Source organism: Arctopsyche grandis, chromosome 2 (assembly GCF_051622035.1).
Source record: "Arctopsyche grandis isolate Sample6627 chromosome 2, ASM5162203v2, whole genome shotgun sequence".
NCBI classification, from domain to species: domain Eukaryota; kingdom Metazoa; phylum Arthropoda; class Insecta; order Trichoptera; family Hydropsychidae; genus Arctopsyche; species Arctopsyche grandis.
In genome coordinates, this window is record NC_135356.1 from 36,499,981 (window position 1) to 36,518,653 (window position 18,673).

The following is an 18,673-nucleotide window of genomic DNA, read 5'->3' on the forward strand; positions in this document are numbered from 1 at the left end:
GCGGCTCATCCATAGAAACTGCGGTACTGCAGCACTCCAACCGAAATAACTCTGCTTTTTGCATAAAGGAACTATGTATATATAATGCGAATCATATGTATATGTATGTATGTCACAGTGAAATTATATTTCAAGTGAAAATAAATTTTCACTTTAAATAATCATAACCAGTTACATTTTCAGGGTTGGTTTTATTCATTTAAGATTAGATTGTTAGGATAGGTTAGGTTAAGTAAGGGTTGGCCCTATTCATTTAAGATTGGGTTGTTAGGGTTAAATTTATAGAGTTAAACGTTGTAAATTCATTGTTTGATACATTTTCACTGCTTGAATTGGTGAAAATATATTTTCACTTGAAATATGCTTTCACTGTAGCATATACATAATAGTTGATGATTTCGATATGTATCCATAATGAATAGGCCACTTTAAAAACAAACATGCGAGAGCCCACGCACTTAGCTCATTGCAATAAGTGAATTAAATCCACTAGCGATATGAAATTATTGACCTCACCGTCTATTTCTAAATAGTGATATTAAATTTAGAAACGTGCCAATGTGCCAAAATACGTGTTTATGGTTGGAATTGATCCACTTTGGCGTGAAACGTTTTCCATTCAGTCGAACTTTCAATTCGTCTCGGCTCTTGTGGGTCTTCTAAATACAACACGGTGGATATTATATTACGCTTTCACTTCTTTCTGAAAAATTACAAATTTCAGTTCTCAAAATCGAAAGCCGGCGTTTACGTACTGACATGCATCTCACAGCCATCGAATCATCGTCGTCGTCATAAACTGATGGATGACTCAGCTGCACTCTTCTGAGTCATGCTTTTGAGTTTGTAATCTAACTCCGTTGTACAATTTGACTATCATTCTTGCACATTTTAACTGTCAAACTGATGATTAGATTGTGGCAGGATCATCCGACCCGAAGAATGTACCTAAAACATTTCCTCAGGCCCGAACCGAGGAATTTTTTCATAAAATTATCACATTACATAATATATAATCTCTACAAAGTTTTTAATATTCTCTACATACAACTTTCCATTACTCCAATTTCTTCGAATGGTCGAAAAAAACACAAACTTCACCTTTTACAAAAAGGCCACTTTCTTAGTAAGCTAATGATGTTAGTATATATAGGTATATACTAGGGCTTCCAAGCCAGCTTAAACCGAAACCGAAAAGCCGGCTTTTTGACCATTTTTCAAAAAACCGAAAACCGGCTTTTTGGCTCGATCAACCGGCTTTTTAAAGTTTTCTTTAATTAATGTTTTTTTCCTCAAAATTAACGATTATGAATTTTAAATTACTATGAAAGATCAAAATAAATGTGTATAAACGCTCTTAGGTAATAGGCGTATATTTCTTCGAACCAAAAAAAGCTACATTACTCTCTTTCTTGAGTGGTTTCTTTGAGATTTAGTAATGGATCAGTTCATAAACCAATACAATATTTTTGAAAGTATGTAGTTTCATTGACCTACCCAACTTCAGGTATAGAAAGCATCCTTATCTATCGCAAATCCCACGGTATCGAAAATCCTTTTACTTGAAAACATCAAAAAAAGTAGTCAAATAATTTATGGAAAAATGCATAGGAGTTTCCGAAATATAATTGATTTTTCTTCGAAGGAACTGCCCTTTAAATATTGAGGCCACATACCTACTTTTATTATGGATTTAAAATGTGATCAAATGAATTTGCCGTTTCAAATGAATTTGTTTCCGAAATTTGCAACGGTTGCTTTTGGACTTTTTAAGCTAAAACAGATGCGTAAAAACAACTTTGAAATCTCTTTATCTATAATATATCTTTGAATCTCAGCAGTTCTTAATATTAAGTTCACGATTCCACAATTATAGTTTTTCTGCGAGGTTACACATTATTTTTTAAATAATATATTCTTGATAGTAGCTTATTTAAATCATTTAATTATATGTGCGTATTTAGGATCTGCCATTTTACGACTGTGATATATGTACATATAATACAAATTGTATTATTTGCAATATTTGTAATAATAATATAAAGTAATGATCTTATGAAAGTTCATAATGTTTATAACTTAATTTATAAAAAATTTTTTTTTTGCATAATATAGATATATATTATGCAAATACATATATACATATTTACATTTTTTTTTTTAAAAAATCTTAAAAACTTAAAAAAAAATCGTATTTTTCTAAAACCGGTGAAAGCCGGCCAACCGGCTTTTTATTTGTAAAAAAACCGAAAACCGGTTTTTTATTTCGGGCGGTTTTTTGGAACCCCTAGGTATATACATACATATGTATGTACATAAATGACCAAAATTTCCAAAAATAAAAAATAACAATCAACATCCGCGTCACCTTTTGGATCATTCGTTATGATGTTATATATATATAGATATATACGTATATGCTTATTTATACAGTCGAAGTGTATTTTCAGTTGTAATATATTCCAAATGGCGGTTTAGGTCATTCATACTTGAATACAATTCAACTAGTAAACTATATCTCTACATGCGTAAATACGCTTTCAACGATGTGCGTCAATTATAATATAACAGTTGAGTTTTGACAGCTCTGATGTCTTTACGAATGCTTTAGATTTCAATAATGCGTTAATATTTTCTAGGTATTATGAATAAAGTTAATGATTACCGGTATTACGACAGCTCTAAGGTTGTGTTCAAAACAAAAATGTCATTTTTGAATTCAATTCACTAGTCGAATGACGTTTTCACTAAAACCTAACCTCTCCATCTAACCTTGTACCAACTTATAGTTGAAGTGTATTTTCAGTTGTATGTAATATATTTTGACCAGTTGGTATGTAATTCGCCATATGAATCAACTTACATCGGTTAGACGGAATATACATATTCTTACTAGTCATAAATATATTACAACTTAGAATACACTTCAACTATAACGATAGTTGGTACCAGCCTACCAGGTTATATGGATTATATTCCAACTGGGAGATACTAATAAAATATGAAATAAGATAATAATAAAATATGAACATGCATTAATAATATTAAATAATTATTATTTAATCAATTGAAAGTCAATTCATGGCGGTCGGTGAAGTAGCTCCATCCACTGAACATAAGGTGATGAGCGGAAATGAGAAGACGCGTAGAGAGGCCGCTCTTATCCTGAGAATGGCCATAAATTGATATATTTTCCTTGCATGGTTTGACAGTGATTGAAAATGGTTATTGCCACGTTTGAATAAATGTAGGAGAAACTTGTCAAAATAATACGATCGTGCGAATTGACAATAACCTGAAGAAACACCTTTCCCGGCTGGACGTGCATGGCGTAACAAGATGACAACTCGAAAATTTTTCAACTCATGCATGTCAACTTAATCATTCATACATTCATTATTCTACGGTAGAAAACTAAAACCCACATACATATGTATATATGTATATTAGTATATTTTAAAAATTATATTCTAAACATTCATGTAATAGCTAGTCTGTATTTCCAGTAATAGTTTAATAATGCAATCTAATCGTGTCGTACTATTATCTTCTCATTCAATGGACGGTTAATTAATTCCTATTGTGATTTTTCAATAATACAATGATTGATGTGGAAGTCATTGATTTATGAATATATGTATGTATAATTAATTACAATCTATGTATATCTACTTACAAGCCCTGACAGAGTAACTATCAATATCAGCTTATATCACTTTATTAAATACTAGAGGTTTTACTCGGCTTCGCTCGGATTTTCTAATATAAACAACTTAAACATGACAAAACAATCTTATACATAGTAAACATTAATTTTTTTTTTTTATTATTAAATTTATTTGAATCGAAAAAAAAATAATATTCGACGAAGTCGATATATTTGCCATTGAAACTTTGATTTATTTTCGATGTTCCCAACAAACCTTCCATACAAAGTCTCTTTCGAAATTATGTATTAGACTAGCTGAACCCGGCATGCGTTGCAATGCCATAACGCATGCAATTCCCGTTCCCATTTGTTGGATAAACACAGGCAGCGAATACATTTGAAATAATTCAATTGTTTGTTTATTTTACCCTAACAACGCAGGTCGAGACGCGAAAACATTTGAAATTATTGCGTTGCAATGACACTCATTCCCGTTTTTCCCGTTTCCGTTCCCGTTTTTGGGCCATTTTTTCACAGTAATCTTCCCGGACATGCATACAACAAATCATGAAAGTTCCATCGTAATCGGTTGAGTGGTTTAGGAGCCTATACGAGACAGACAGACATTAAATTTTATATATGTACATATGTACAATTTTATATATGTATATACGATTACATAAATAAAATTTGCTCGTTTAATACATAAAGGATAATACACGAGAATACTACGATTCTACCCAGTTCTTTTGGGGTAAATACAATTTCATAATAAATACACTTATGTATGTATGTAGATTGCTAATGAAAGTCAGACTACATTCTTGTGGTTTATGTCCAAATTTAAAATTAAGTTACGTACAAAATTAAAGTCATACAAAAACATTTCGTATGGCTTCTGTGACTTTTATTCGAGGTCCTGTTCGTAGTAGGGGGAAGGGTTGGCATAACTTAAGGCGCAAATACACAGAATTGTAAGGCACGACATGCCTAAGTAGACTCCTGCTGTGAATAGGCTTGTCTTAAGTCATCGTTAATTCGTGTGATCTTATTATTTCGACAAGTTTCTCTTAAACGCTCCAGGGTGTGAGTTTTGACCTGGCATAGATCAAGCTAGCATTTTTTTTTAACATTTTAAAAACTATCTAAAAAACGCGTACCACTCTGTGTGTCTGAGCCCTTCTACTTCCGCGCTCATAATCAAAGATCGGCGGCCAGGATTCTTTTATGCACAAAAAATGGTTCACTATTGTCAACCTTTCTTTGCTCTCTTGCTTTGTAGGATAATAGTATCTCTGCTCCGCCGATCTCTGCTCATAATTAGTAGAGATAGGCGGTCGAGTTGCCGCCATAAAATAACAATACACCTCTCCATTGTCTGAGAAAGTGGGAGAGTAAAAAAAATTGGTTGACAATAGAAATTGACAATAGTGAACCATTTTTTTAGCCGTCGAGCAACTTGTCCGCCGGTCCTTAATAATTAATCTTCGGCGTTGGCTGGGTGCTCGTCAAATAACAATAGATCACTCCATCAGTAAACAAAGCAAGAGAGCAAAATAGCATGGTTGACAATAGTGAGCGATTTTTTGTGCCAAAAGCATCGTCCCAATGCCGATATTTGTTCACAATATATATTTTCCATTTTTACCTTCTTGGTTTTGATTTGATCCACTAAAATTACACTGTTCACTTAGTAAAGTTAGAGTGATACGGCGATGTCAAGCTGACGAGTCTGCGCGCCATCTACTTACACACAAACCGCAAGCTCGTCCAAAGATTCAACCTTCGATTCTCAATTTGAAAACTTTCACTGTCGACTTGAGGACTTACTTTCATATGTATAGACTTTGAGGTCCCATATAATAAAAAAAAAATAGGCTAAATGTAAACATAGCATTCATCAGTCAACTGACATCTTATCTCGGCCATTTAGATACTGTATCTGAACCGGTTTTTTTCTCTAATTGAAAATGAATATTGCATTTTATGTATATGAGATATATGTATGTAAATTTAATACTTGGAATTGTCATGGAACTTTTTTCCAAGTCTCTGGCAGCATCTCTCGTTCAGAAAATGGTTAGTTCATTAGCGCAAAACATGTCTCCATGTCGTATTCGCCAACCTTGACTGTTCTTGTAACTCCAATTATACACCCATCTATGTTTACGTAAACCGCAATTATGGGTCTATGAATTGCTGATTTGCAAACTAATTATACCTGCTGTTAAATATAACGCTCACTTCATTTATACCCATTCATATTGTGTAATAAACTAATAAGAATTACTCCGTAATTTACTGCTCTTCAAAATTTTTCGTAAATAAGATTGACTACAGTTGATTTCAACGGGTAGCTTCGGAAAGGAATTGATTGTAAGGAATTGAATTAAAATATAGTTATATTTTATGTATAAATACTAGTGGTTTTACCCGGCTTCGCTCGGTATTTGTAATATAAACCGCTTAAACATTACTAATCTAATAGTAAACATTTTATTAAAATTATTTGAATAGTTTTATTTTATATAAATTTATTTCAATACTCATTTGGTTTTTTTATTAAATTGACTGTCACGAACAAACAAGCATACATATATACTGTCTCTTTCGAAATTATATGTATAACAGAATCCGGCGCCTACGCCCCCGGAGCCTTCGCCCCCAGAGGCTTCGTCCCCTAGGGTTTAGCCTTCGCCCCCAGGGACTTCGAACCCTTTGAATCGAAAAAAATCGAATCTGCGCCTATGAATCAACGAACGAAGGCTACATATGTACATATATGTATATACAAAGTCTCTTTCCAAATTATATATTAGATAGTGTAAGGTGCATAATTTATGGTTCGGTGATTATTGGTCATAAAGCGCTCAAATCTCTATAACGAATCATCTGGCAGCCGAAAAGTCCATCATACTAACGAGACTTGAGTGCCAAATATTCCGTATTCGCGATTTTCATGGCAAAAAATGTCTTTTGGGCAATCATGATGTGACTAATAATCAAATTTCCATAATTTATAGGCGCGTGCGCGTATATGTAATATATATGTATATAAACGAACGCGATGTATGTATGTTTGTGGATATGTGGTGGACGCGTTGACCAATCGTGACGCGGGGAAGTGGGGCGTTGTGGACCGTTTGACATGTGCTCCTGATATTGAGTGTCGAGTGACGTCAGGCCAAGCGATGGGTGACGTAAGCGTTAGACGCGCTGTGCGGGAGCGTACACACATCCACGAAGACACACGCTGTTGTCTTCGGGAGCTTGTCAATATCAGGAGCACATGTTAAACGCTCTACACCCTCCCACTTATCCGCTTAACCCCTTCTGCTCGACACAATTGGTCGTCACGCCACATCCCTATGCACAACATATACTCCTGGTATTTGAAATTGGTAATTTGTTTTTTTGAAACATCCATACTTGTCGATGCACTCGCACATCCTCAGAAACATACATACATACATCGGGTCCGTTTTTATATTTATTATATTATAGTTATCAATGAACAATTTCACAAATTAGATAAAGCATTTGTTGATCAATTTATTAAAAATATAATATATATTTTTAGTACAGCACGCGAGGCCGTCGTGATAGCTCTTATTACCAGATTACCAAACACGGACATATGGTTATTTGAGGCCATCACTTCATATTGTGATTGGTAATATGACTTCTTATTTTTCGACTTTCTTAACATCGCGTGTTAGGTTAGGTTTGCTTCCAATTTCACTAGTCCAGTGTCAGGGTAAACCTCAATCTGCCTAGTTAAGTTATGATTACCTTGACTTGCTTGCTTCTTTTATATATGTACGTATGTACGTCTGTATGTTGACATTTGTGCACGATGCAAATATAATAGAAAAGTTAAGTCAATCAAGTTTACCTATTATATAATACTTAAGTCGAGCCAATGTAGCGTGAGACTTACGAGAATCGAGAATGCTGTCGCATTTGTGCAATGTGTAACATTGTAAGGACGTAAAATAACTTCTTAATATTTTTTAATTATTTCTTATTTATATACATGATATTTTTTACAATACAATTCAATGCAAGGTCATTAATAATATTACTGTAAGCTTTGCTGTCCATAACGTGACGTTGACAAATCACTTTTATAGTCTAAAAAATAAAAATTTCCATTAATATAAAATACTAGCTGTATTACCGGGCTTCGCTCGGTATTTGTAATATAAACCGCTTAAACATGACTAATCTAATAGTAAACATTTTATTAAATTTATTTTAATACTCATTTGTTTTTTTTTATTAAATTGGCTGTCAACGAACAAACATACATATATAGTAATTCTCTTTCAAAATTATATGTATACTAGAATCCGGCGCCTGCGCCCTCTAGGGCTTCGCCCCCAGTGTAAAGGCGGCTTCGCCCTCGGCACGAAGGCGGCTTCACCCTCGGCGCCTTTGCCCCGGGGGACTTCTAATCCTTTGAATCGAAAAAAATCGAATTATTTGTTCGATGACGTCACGGATTTAAGACCCAACGAACGAAGGTTACATTCATACAAAGTCTCTTTCCAAATTATATATTAGATATACGTATTCCATAAATAAATTAATAATATCAAACACTTACGTGTTTTATATTAAAATTTTATTAATTTAAATATTTCAGAATACAAAAAAAAGAACTCAAAACTAACAAAAAATAAAAGTCAAAATCTACCGACCGCTACAGCACGCACGAACAATGACCAAATTCCTTGACCAAAATGCAATGCGAAACTGAAACGAAATGTAATTGGCCATCGCGGGTCGAGTGGGGGTTGAATTCGATAGCATTTATGTACATTTTACGTTCGTCTCACACTTCATACATCGGTTCGACTATAACGCTAAAATATTTACTATTTCTGAGCTATAGAAACACACTAAGTTATGGGGAGAGACCTCTATCTAGTCAATAATAATTAAAATTCAAAAACAAATCCGTACAATTATGTTGATGAGTATTCAACGATAGCACCATTGCGTCCATGTAAGGTTTCAATAGAATTATTTTTACATTAAAAATATCCAACTGTTATTAACCTACTATACTCGTATATCAGACCAATTATTTTTGTCTTTGCCCTTCACCCGTTCGTACGTACGGGTACGTTTTTATTATGTACGCACATACGTACATAATAAAAATAAAGATAATTATGAAATATTCTAACGTAAACTTTACAATATAACCTTGGAACGTGTCTTAGAACTGAATATACTACATATTAAAAGCCACAAATTCAATGTAGCAGTAATCCTTTCAAGTTAGTCAAAATAAACTCACCTGAAAAGAAGAGCTTGGTTTAAAGATCCACTTATTTGTTGAATAAATTGAATGCTAGTCATATACTATATACAAAATGTATATGCATTTTTGACCAAGAAAGTATGAGAAAGAAATGGCTTGCCATTTCACAATGATGACACTTCACATTTAATTCAATTTGTAGACCAATCAAGTTGCTCACTACGCATTATACTTTATATATATATTTGTAAAAAAAACCAGCATATATTATCTACAACTGTAATATCAACCGTATTATTATTTTTCAAGGTACTTTTCGACTGGTCTTAAACTGCCAGACCTTTTTTTTAATACAATGTTAAATATGCTTGTAATTGATTCGTGTATTTATATACATATATTGGGCAACCATTTATGTACTATGTAATAGCGTCGTCATTCCAATCCAGCTGTTCCTCAAATACACTTGTGTGTGCTTTTTACCTTTGCTCAAACACTTACATATTGTGCTCTTCATTTTTCTTCCATCCTCTGCTAGTTTATTTTTGCGTGTGTCAAATGTGACAAGTTAACGATGAGCTTAAGTTTAATCCTTTGACTTGCCAATCTACAAATCATGCCCAAACACCCACTTTCAACATTGATTTGGTCCTATGTATGTATGTACATATGTTTATGTATAACCGGTAATGGGTTTTTGAACACCGTTAGTCCTATCGAACTGAAACTTAGTATCGGTTACTGAAATTCTTATTGATACGACGTATATTATTACAAATCTTTAAGTTGACCGGAAATGGTACCTCCCCTTATAGGTGTTCTCTTTTTTTTAAGTTTTTGAATTCAATTATCTCCCAAACCGCTAACCCAATCAGACTGATTTTTTTTACATGTAATAGAAATTATAAATTTTATAACTCAATATGTTTACCTTAATATACTTTTTCTCTAGAGAATCGAGGTTTTTTTATATTTTTCTCAAAAACCTTTCGGTTTATTAAACTGAAATTTTATATCTAGAAGTTTAAGCTTAATACCAAGTTATCTGTAAAATTTGGTAAGCATCCGTCAACCGGAAGTGGCAGTTTACTCTTATTCGATTATTCTTCCACTATTTTTTTCGACCCCTTAAACATGTGTGCTCTTCACGAAAAAATTCAAGTATAATTCTTGTATCAATATGATGAAAATAAAATAAAAATCACTAAATTTAATAAACTGGAAGTGAGATTTTTTCCTCTTAAAAAAATTTAAGTCGACCCTTTTTGATCAAAATCTACCAAATGCTGCGTACGGACTAAACCAACGACGATTTTGGGCCAACTTTTTTAACCAGCAGGATACAAAGCATCGAAATAAAAATTAAATTTAAAAATTGAAATTAAAATATCAAAATTAAGCTAAAGAGCGAGATTGAGCTAAAATTAGATCATCGTTGATGTTTTAAATTACGACGATACGCATTTACAACCAGAGAAATATTATAATTTCTCTGCTTACGAGCGAAAAATAATCTTGTTATTATTTCTTAAAAGTCGTGCTATGTATGTATCCTGCCGTCGATGATCGACATCGCGTTGACAAAAAAACCGAAGTCGGTGATTTGTCAAAGAGTTTTTTCAATTTAATTTTAATAATAAAAATACTAAAGGGGGTCTTTGTCTAACATTTGCATGTGGGCCCAATTTTTCTAGTTACGCCACTGATGAGTTCTTTGAATTTTTTCACACATTTTTAAAGTTTATATGATAACGTATTAATGATGTACATATGTGCAGTGATGTTATCCAATTTCCGTAACAATGGGTTTTAAATACATATTCCAATTTCAAAAACCGTATAATATTGTATGTACATTTAATACCAAACGATTGTAGTACAGATTTCGAATTATTTTTGGAAACCTGATTTTTACTGATGATTCTCGATTGGTTTCAATTTATTTATGGTCTCTATTTATATGAATGGCTACAGCTCAAGTTGTTTCAGTTGCAATAAATAAATATTTAAGATGCAAATCATACTAATGCTATAATTCAGGTTATTCATTCCAAATTGACCCTTTTTCATTTCAAGTTGACCCTTTTTTTCATTTCAAATTGATTCCTTTTCAATGTCAATTTGAACAAAAACATTTAAATTATGTCAGTTAATTACCAATTTAATTTTAATAACAAAAATACTAAAGGGGAAATTTTTCTAACATTTCCTTTTTTTAACGGGCCCAATTTTTCTAGTTATGCCACTGTTTAATGTATACATATATGGTCATTCAGTTTCTTATTTTTTAAGATATCCAGGACTTTTTTCTATCTTTGGGAAGAAGTCCTGTGAGAATTGTACAATTCTTTGAATAGGAGAATATTATGAAGGTGTATACATATGTACATACATTGTAGGATGCTATTATAAGAATTTTCTTTTTACGCACTGGCTCTTACTATAGTCATTGTTAAAGGGCGGATAGAGAGCGTTCTTTTTCCAGGAATCACGGCATTTTGGGTCTATTCACAAAGCCAGAGTGCAATAAAAAAGGTTCGGTGAACCTTTAACAAAGGTTCATCATAAAAATGAATAATGCACAACGAACAATAAACAAAGAACGGCACGCTTCCGGTCCGACCTCTAGTCATTGTACTCTGCTGTGATTGAGTTCAAAAATACATTCTTGAAGATTAAGATTTTTTACAATATGTACATATTGTTATGCCGTTTCTTTGAAAATCCATCGTATTGATGAAAAAGTGCGTGTATTTTTATTCCAAACAAAAGTATGTGCTTAGAATAACAATAAACAATTGTACCTAGTAAGTGAATGTGGGTCATAAGCATGACCAAGGTGCTGAGTGAGTGGAATGACCCAAACGGTAGTGTTGATTGAAGAATAGATAGCATAAGAATAAGGGAAATGCTCGAATGCTATCCAAAAATGTGTGGAAGATAAAATTTACAGGAATAGGATTTTGACCAGAATGGTGTGTTTGCTCATAAAAAATTCTAAAATTACTTTATGGCTCTTTACTGTTTTGAATACACTGACTATGGTCTGATCATGTGTTGTATTTGATAACTTTTTACGCACGTTTTCTATAGTTGCTGGCAAGATCTGGATACGTCTTCTGTCAGAGTTTGCCATACGTATTTGTCGGAGCGGTTCCCTACATCATCTAACTCAAATCATTTACCGTTCCCACTCCAGAAGGTGACGAGGAAACCACCGGAGATAAAAACCTTTCCCGAAACAACTTCACTCCATAATTAAGAGGGCTGTACACCCGAAACCTTAATTTTGTTAACGTTCCTTTCTTCGATATATATATATATATATTGAGTGTATGTATATATTGAGTGAATGCGACAATATATATCAATATATATATTGAGTGAATGCGACAGTTGCGCTTCGACCAGATAAAACGTATTTTAAATTGACAAAATCGAGGTTTCGTATTCTATTATTTTCTCCTCCAAAACTGGACCAATTTTTAAAATAATTTCATCATCGGTATGAGAAAAATACTTTCTGTGCATCTATCGGCGTATTTTTTTTAAAATCGACCGTTAAATAAGCACGCTGAACTCGTTTCGTGGGTGTAAAAAAGAGGCGATTTTATAGATGTTTGGCGGCTCCTAGCTCCTATAAAAAATAATTAATCAAAAAAATAAAACGATAGATGCACCCCAATGGTGGATATCCATAGCACATTAAAAAATAGTTTCTCTAGTGTCATAATTGAGGAAGGGAAAAGTATAGTACGTTTGTATGGACAAGGCGCTGCTGTCCAGCCCTCTTAATAGTACAATTGTTTGACATGGTGAAGTCTGCTATACATATTCTTATTGTCATTCCTTTTAAATCGTATGCAATATAAGTGTGTGGGCCCTTTGTGAATTGATTTTACATACATTTTAAATGCCAAACTGTTTCATTGTCATATAAGGTGTGGTTTCACACCCACACATATTGTCCAAACTCAACCGTAGGTTGGTTTCTGTCGCTCACATTCTATTTGTTGTGAATGCAATTTAATGCGAATTTGACAATACTTATCACATAAAAAGTAAGAACTACATTTTTGTAATCTATAATATGCATTTGACATAGAAATTTGTTTTTAGTTTTGATAAAATTTTGATAGCATGCTTCTATGAATCATATCGGACAATTTTGTGATGTTTTGAGTGTTTTTACGATGGTGGAATAATATAATCGAATATTTTTTGTTTTGTAAACATATACTGATGTTTGTTTTGAAATTATATGTATATCTGAAAGTCAAAATGTCACTGTTATAATTATGATGTAAAAATTGATGATCTGAATGATGATTAGCTTCGTATACCGGATGTACATACATCAAAATTACCTGAAGTATCGGTTGTAACTTTTTAAATAGTAATTGTATGAAAATTAAAATATGTAGTCAACAAAAACTACTTACATCTCATGGTACTCTTTTAAATGTTTAATATTTTTCAGTTATATTACCATTTGTACCTTCAATTGTGTCCTCGTTTGCTGATTGCTTATAATTAAGGAAAGAGGGGTTGCTTATCGTCAATTTATATTGTTCTACAAAGCTAAAGAGCAAAAAAAATGGTTGACAATAGGCAACCCCTCTTTCCTGGGAAATAGAACCGGAGCGCCTATCCTTATTTCCCAGGAAAGAGTGGTTGCCTATTGTCAATTTCTATTGTCCTACAAAGCTAGAGAGTAAAAAAAAGATTGACAATAGAAATTTACAATAGGAAATCCCTCTTACTTATAAAAATATCCTCATCTAGGGCGAAAACACACTGATTGGGACGTGGTACATGTTTATTTTAGATACTTTCAAACATGCGAAAAAAAACCCAGCACCCCTAGCCCATACTCATGGTACACAGTCCCAAAAATCACCCCCTTGGGTGTTTTCCATGATATTTTATCCTTGTTTGACAGTGATTTATCACTTGTTTGACAGTGGTTGCATATGGATATGCATATACGTGCGACCTCCCAAACATATTCATTCTGACGCCAAGCACACATTACGTCCCATACCACTCAGTGTGTTTTCGCCTTTAGGGCGGTTTCAGACTAGCGTTTTATACGCGCGTATAATCTCGTTTTTTGAAGTGCATATAGGCGCGTATAGGCGCGTCGTTTTCCATACGCGCAACTCGTACGAGCGTAGACGCGCTTATAAGCTCGTATTATCCATGTTGATACTAAATCACCACTACCGGTTGGAGCAAACACGCTGGAATAAGCCCGTGTACGCGAGTCCGGTTTTTTGAAGCGCAAAATGTAGCGCGTATGCCGAAACGACGATATACGCGCAGAAAAATACGCTAGTCTGAAACCGCCCTTACAGTCATTCGTCTCTCTTCTAGGCAACATTTATCCATCTAACTTTACACATTTTTATTACTTCGTCTCCTCATCTCACTTGTACCATTCGAGAATATCTTTCGTCCATTCTTCTAGCTGTAACTCACCCATTGCCATTTCAATTTCTTCACTTATAATACACCTAACTCATGTGTTCCGTTACATACAACGCTCTATACTTTGAATGCATTGGACTTTGTTCAACATCCTGGCAAGCAATACACAAGCTTCACATTCCTGCGTCATTACTGCCAAAACACATCGATCAAGAACTCACTTCTTCAATCAAAATGGCATTTTTTATCTGAAAACAGCATAAATTCGCCAAAATGTACTCTGTATTAATTTTAGTCAATACGTGTTTATGACGGGTTTGGTGCAAACTATCGACAAGCGCCAGACAGACTGAACCACAGATTAACTGGATGGCTGCTTTAAACGCAATTCTCGACTTCACGAATGATAGATTGCACATCAGATGAGGAGTAACCTGTCGATGTGCACAGATGCAATTATTAAAATTGAGTTGGATCTTTCTGGCGAGTTTAATAAGGCAAAATTCGGAACTAAAGTATCAGAAGCACAGAACGTATACAGTTACGTATTTCGTATAAGTATTTCGAAACGTATTTCGAAACGTATACGTATTTCGCTTAGTGTAAGCGCGAGCAGTGCGCACGCATAAGGTACACGTGTCGTTGTCGCTTGTCGATCGTTTGCACCGCATCGGTTTTTGACACCTAGTTTAGCAAACGAAGCATTTTTTTATTTATTTTAAGAACTAGCATTACAAATATACATACATATATATTATAAAATTGAGTAAACATCTCATAAATGTACATACATTATTTCTATTTGACTTTTGAACTGTCTACATACATATAATAATGTTTATTTTATTAATTTCTATTTTTTTCTCTCTCAACAGTTACTTATCATTATCGCACTTGCAAATTGCCGTACATAAGTGTATATATGCTTGATGAAAAGGAAAAAACTAATATTTAATATTTGATCTGGAAAACTGACATCATGGAGGAACAACTTAATGCCAAAAATGACGTGTTGCGAGACCACTATGATTCATCTTCAGACATTGACGACATGGCCGATGATGTTAGTCAAAAATCCCAACAGTATCTTGAATATTAATCTTCTGATGAAAGTCTCATAATTAAAGACCCTAATGATTGTCATTTTATATTATTTTTTTGGTTTGAAAAATCAAGTTTTTTATTATACATCTCCAAAAGAGAACGATTAGATTGTGAGACTTTCACCGAGAGACTTTTACTTACTGGAAAACTAAATAAAATTAAGTTCGAAGATAATTTTGTACATACACACGTGTTTGTATACCTTCTGTCCTTCAAAAGGGAAAAATCTATTTGAAAATATTCATATAGAATTCGAATTAATCATATTATAAACGAAGACCGTCTAATATGGGTCATAAATCGTTCATGTTTATTTGACCCACGTTATCTTTACTGCAGCATATTATAATTCGAATTTTTAGTGTGTAGCTTTAGATTTACACTTACACGTATAAACTTGTTATTATTTATGTTTTATCAAAGTTTATTGACTCGCCAGTTATTATGTTAACCCTTATTATATTTAATATTATTTATTTTTATTGCAGTTCGAAGATGCCTGCGACTTTCAATCGCCGTAAGTGTCTGGATAATAAGTAATTAATGCAATAGCAATTAATCCTATTGCTCGATTATCATTTTTTTTATGATTTCAGAGCCAACATGGATTTGTCGAGAGCCATGAACGAAGCCCAATTAGCCATTGACTACTTTTTCAACAATAAGTTTGCAGAAGCGCGAGCCATCATGCAACCATGGTATGAATACACTCTCTGAATGTTTCAAATCAATCTCACCACAGTGTTTTTATCTCATGCAAAGGAAATACTCGATTCTCGATGGCTGATTTCAGGGTTTCAACGTCGATGTATCATGCAGCCGGGGAGGCCGTCTTTGCTTTTCTGTCGGCCACATTGACATTCGACAGGGAAATCGTCACTGAAGCGAGCGCCAAATTAAAGCATTGCATGATGTTGTGTAACACTCACCGCAAAAGAAAAACTTTCAGCGAAAATATCACCACATTAGTCAAAAAGGTTAACTAATATCTTGAAATGAATAACAATATTGTTCGATGTCAAATCATTTATTTTCAAATTATTTACAGCCAAACTATGAGATGTACACAGATATAGAGTTGCATGCTGAATTGTGCTATGCGGAAGTTTTACTGTTGAGGGCCATACTAACGTTCATGGAAGACGAAGAATTGATGTCTTTTGTGAAAGGGAGTTTAAAAATCAAACAGTGCTACAGTGGTTATAAGTAAGATATTTTAAAACTGTCGCCTATTTATAAATCAAATATTGTATTATATTTATACATATACTCTAGTTATTCAGGATAATGGTGGAGAAGGTTTCTTAAGTTTGCACATTAAATAGCTATTATTTATTAAGAAAATCTTTTTTTTTGACAATTTTTTGTCCAAGAGCTATTATACTGGTATATGTATTTGAATCCATTGGTTGATTTATTTCAATAAATTGTCAACAGATATCAATATCCTTTTGTGACTAATGCAACTATAACTTCTTCACTAAATATGTAATATTATCTAATTAATATAATATGTATAATAATACTATAATTAAAATAATACTATATAATGTTATTATATAACATCTTAAATTTTATCAAAACCGAGGATCACTTAAATCACTCAATCTAACCACTTTTTTCCTTTATCAACAATTTCAAAGTCATGTAAATTTGCCATTAATTCACGATTTTAAAACATCTTATTCATTATTGGCGCATTAGGAATTCCTGTAATGCCACAATGGTCTGTTTAGTATAAATAAATAAACAAATAAATTATTATACTAGTCTTCTCAAACCCTTGTCAATGAAAATAACGACATTGACTATCGAATAAATCAATCTTGATCCAAATTTAAGTCTATAGCCCTAATTGTAAGGTAGAGATTTAAATAAAAGATTTATTGAATTTGAAATAATAAAAAAGGTAAGTGAAAATTTTAAAAATTTGAATTTATAACCACTTTACAAGACTGAATATATTGTTGCTATAAATTATTAATTTCATTACTTTCAGAATATTACATTAAATTCTATTGGCAATTTATTTGAGTAAATTGACCAATCACGATTCTTAGGAAAATAGTATTTATAAAAAAAAATCATTAAAAAATAAATGTGTAGGAAGGGAAGATTTATGTTTAGATCTTGTCCCGGCCTATAGAAGCTCAGTTAAGATCGTTTATATGGAGAGAGTCGATTGGGTATCTTTGCCCTTGTATGAGTGAAGATATTTCAGGTTAGGCTATTCGTACAGGAACGAAATGATGCAATTATGTGTTTTATGGAGACGTGAATGAGATCACTGACCTCAATTCGGGATTGTACAAGTTGTATTATGTTCCTGCAGATCCTTAAAAACATTTTCTTAATAAATAATACCTATTGTACGTCCATTGTCTGCAATAGTTATATATTTTTCATTTTGAAATGAATGATTTTCCCATCATTAGTTCGGAAAATCGAGGGTACACTGTATGTAGTTGAAACAGTCATACAAATATTTTAAATATATCAATTTTTCAGAGAGTGTTCAACCATTTTAAAAGAGAGAAAATGGAACGACGACGTCAGCAAACGTCATTTTGAGAGCGGCGTCCGCATGGGCATCGGCTCATTCAACTTAATGATATCCCTGTTGCCCGGCAGGATAATTCGCCTTTTGGAATTTGTCGGTTTCAGTGGCGTCAAGGTGATATACATACATACAAATGCACATTGTCAATGCACTATATCAATATTTTTACCGCGTGCGTAATGCTCATCGTTGGCGCTACGAGCGATCTCCGCTGATTTTGTTCTGTCATAGTGTGCGATTTGCATTTGCGATTACTTTATTGTGTTTTCAATTGCGAAACGATATTGTTTTTGTGTTTGTGTACTATCTCTGTGTGCAACTTTTAGGATCTCGGATTGAGCGAACTCGTAGCTGGAAGCAACTGTGAAGGCGGTCTGCGCAAAGTTCTCTGCGTGATGACTCTTTTGGGATACCATCTTATCATATGTTATGTCGTTAGCGATCAACCGGGCGATTTGAAACTGTGCGATGAAATCTTAAAAGAACAATTGCAGGTATGGGAGTGTGTTCATTTGAAACTGCCGTACTTTCCTATTATTTGGAGACATTTAAAATATTTAATCATTCATTCCGAATATTGATCCTTACTATAGTATGGTAATGCTAAATTCCTATATTCGTCTACCAATCATGTAATATTTCAAACTTTCGTCATTTA

General features: G+C 33.3%; 1 protein-coding gene across 1 annotated transcript in view; it reads left to right on the forward strand.

The window, feature by feature from the left end:
• Positions 1 to 18,673, forward strand: part of LOC143922542 (tetratricopeptide repeat protein 39B-like) — a 40,839-nt gene that overhangs the window by 16,717 nt on the left and 5,449 nt on the right. The window contains exons 2-8 of the mRNA XM_077445809.1: positions 15,227 to 15,414; positions 15,944 to 15,972; positions 16,052 to 16,153; positions 16,249 to 16,432; positions 16,504 to 16,661; positions 17,964 to 18,129; positions 18,342 to 18,509. Of these exons, the coding sequence (XP_077301935.1) occupies positions 15,331 to 15,414; positions 15,944 to 15,972; positions 16,052 to 16,153; positions 16,249 to 16,432; positions 16,504 to 16,661; positions 17,964 to 18,129; positions 18,342 to 18,509 (891 nt within the window). The 5' untranslated portion in view covers positions 15,227 to 15,330. The remainder of the gene's footprint in view (positions 1 to 15,226; positions 15,415 to 15,943; positions 15,973 to 16,051; positions 16,154 to 16,248; positions 16,433 to 16,503; positions 16,662 to 17,963; positions 18,130 to 18,341; positions 18,510 to 18,673) is intronic.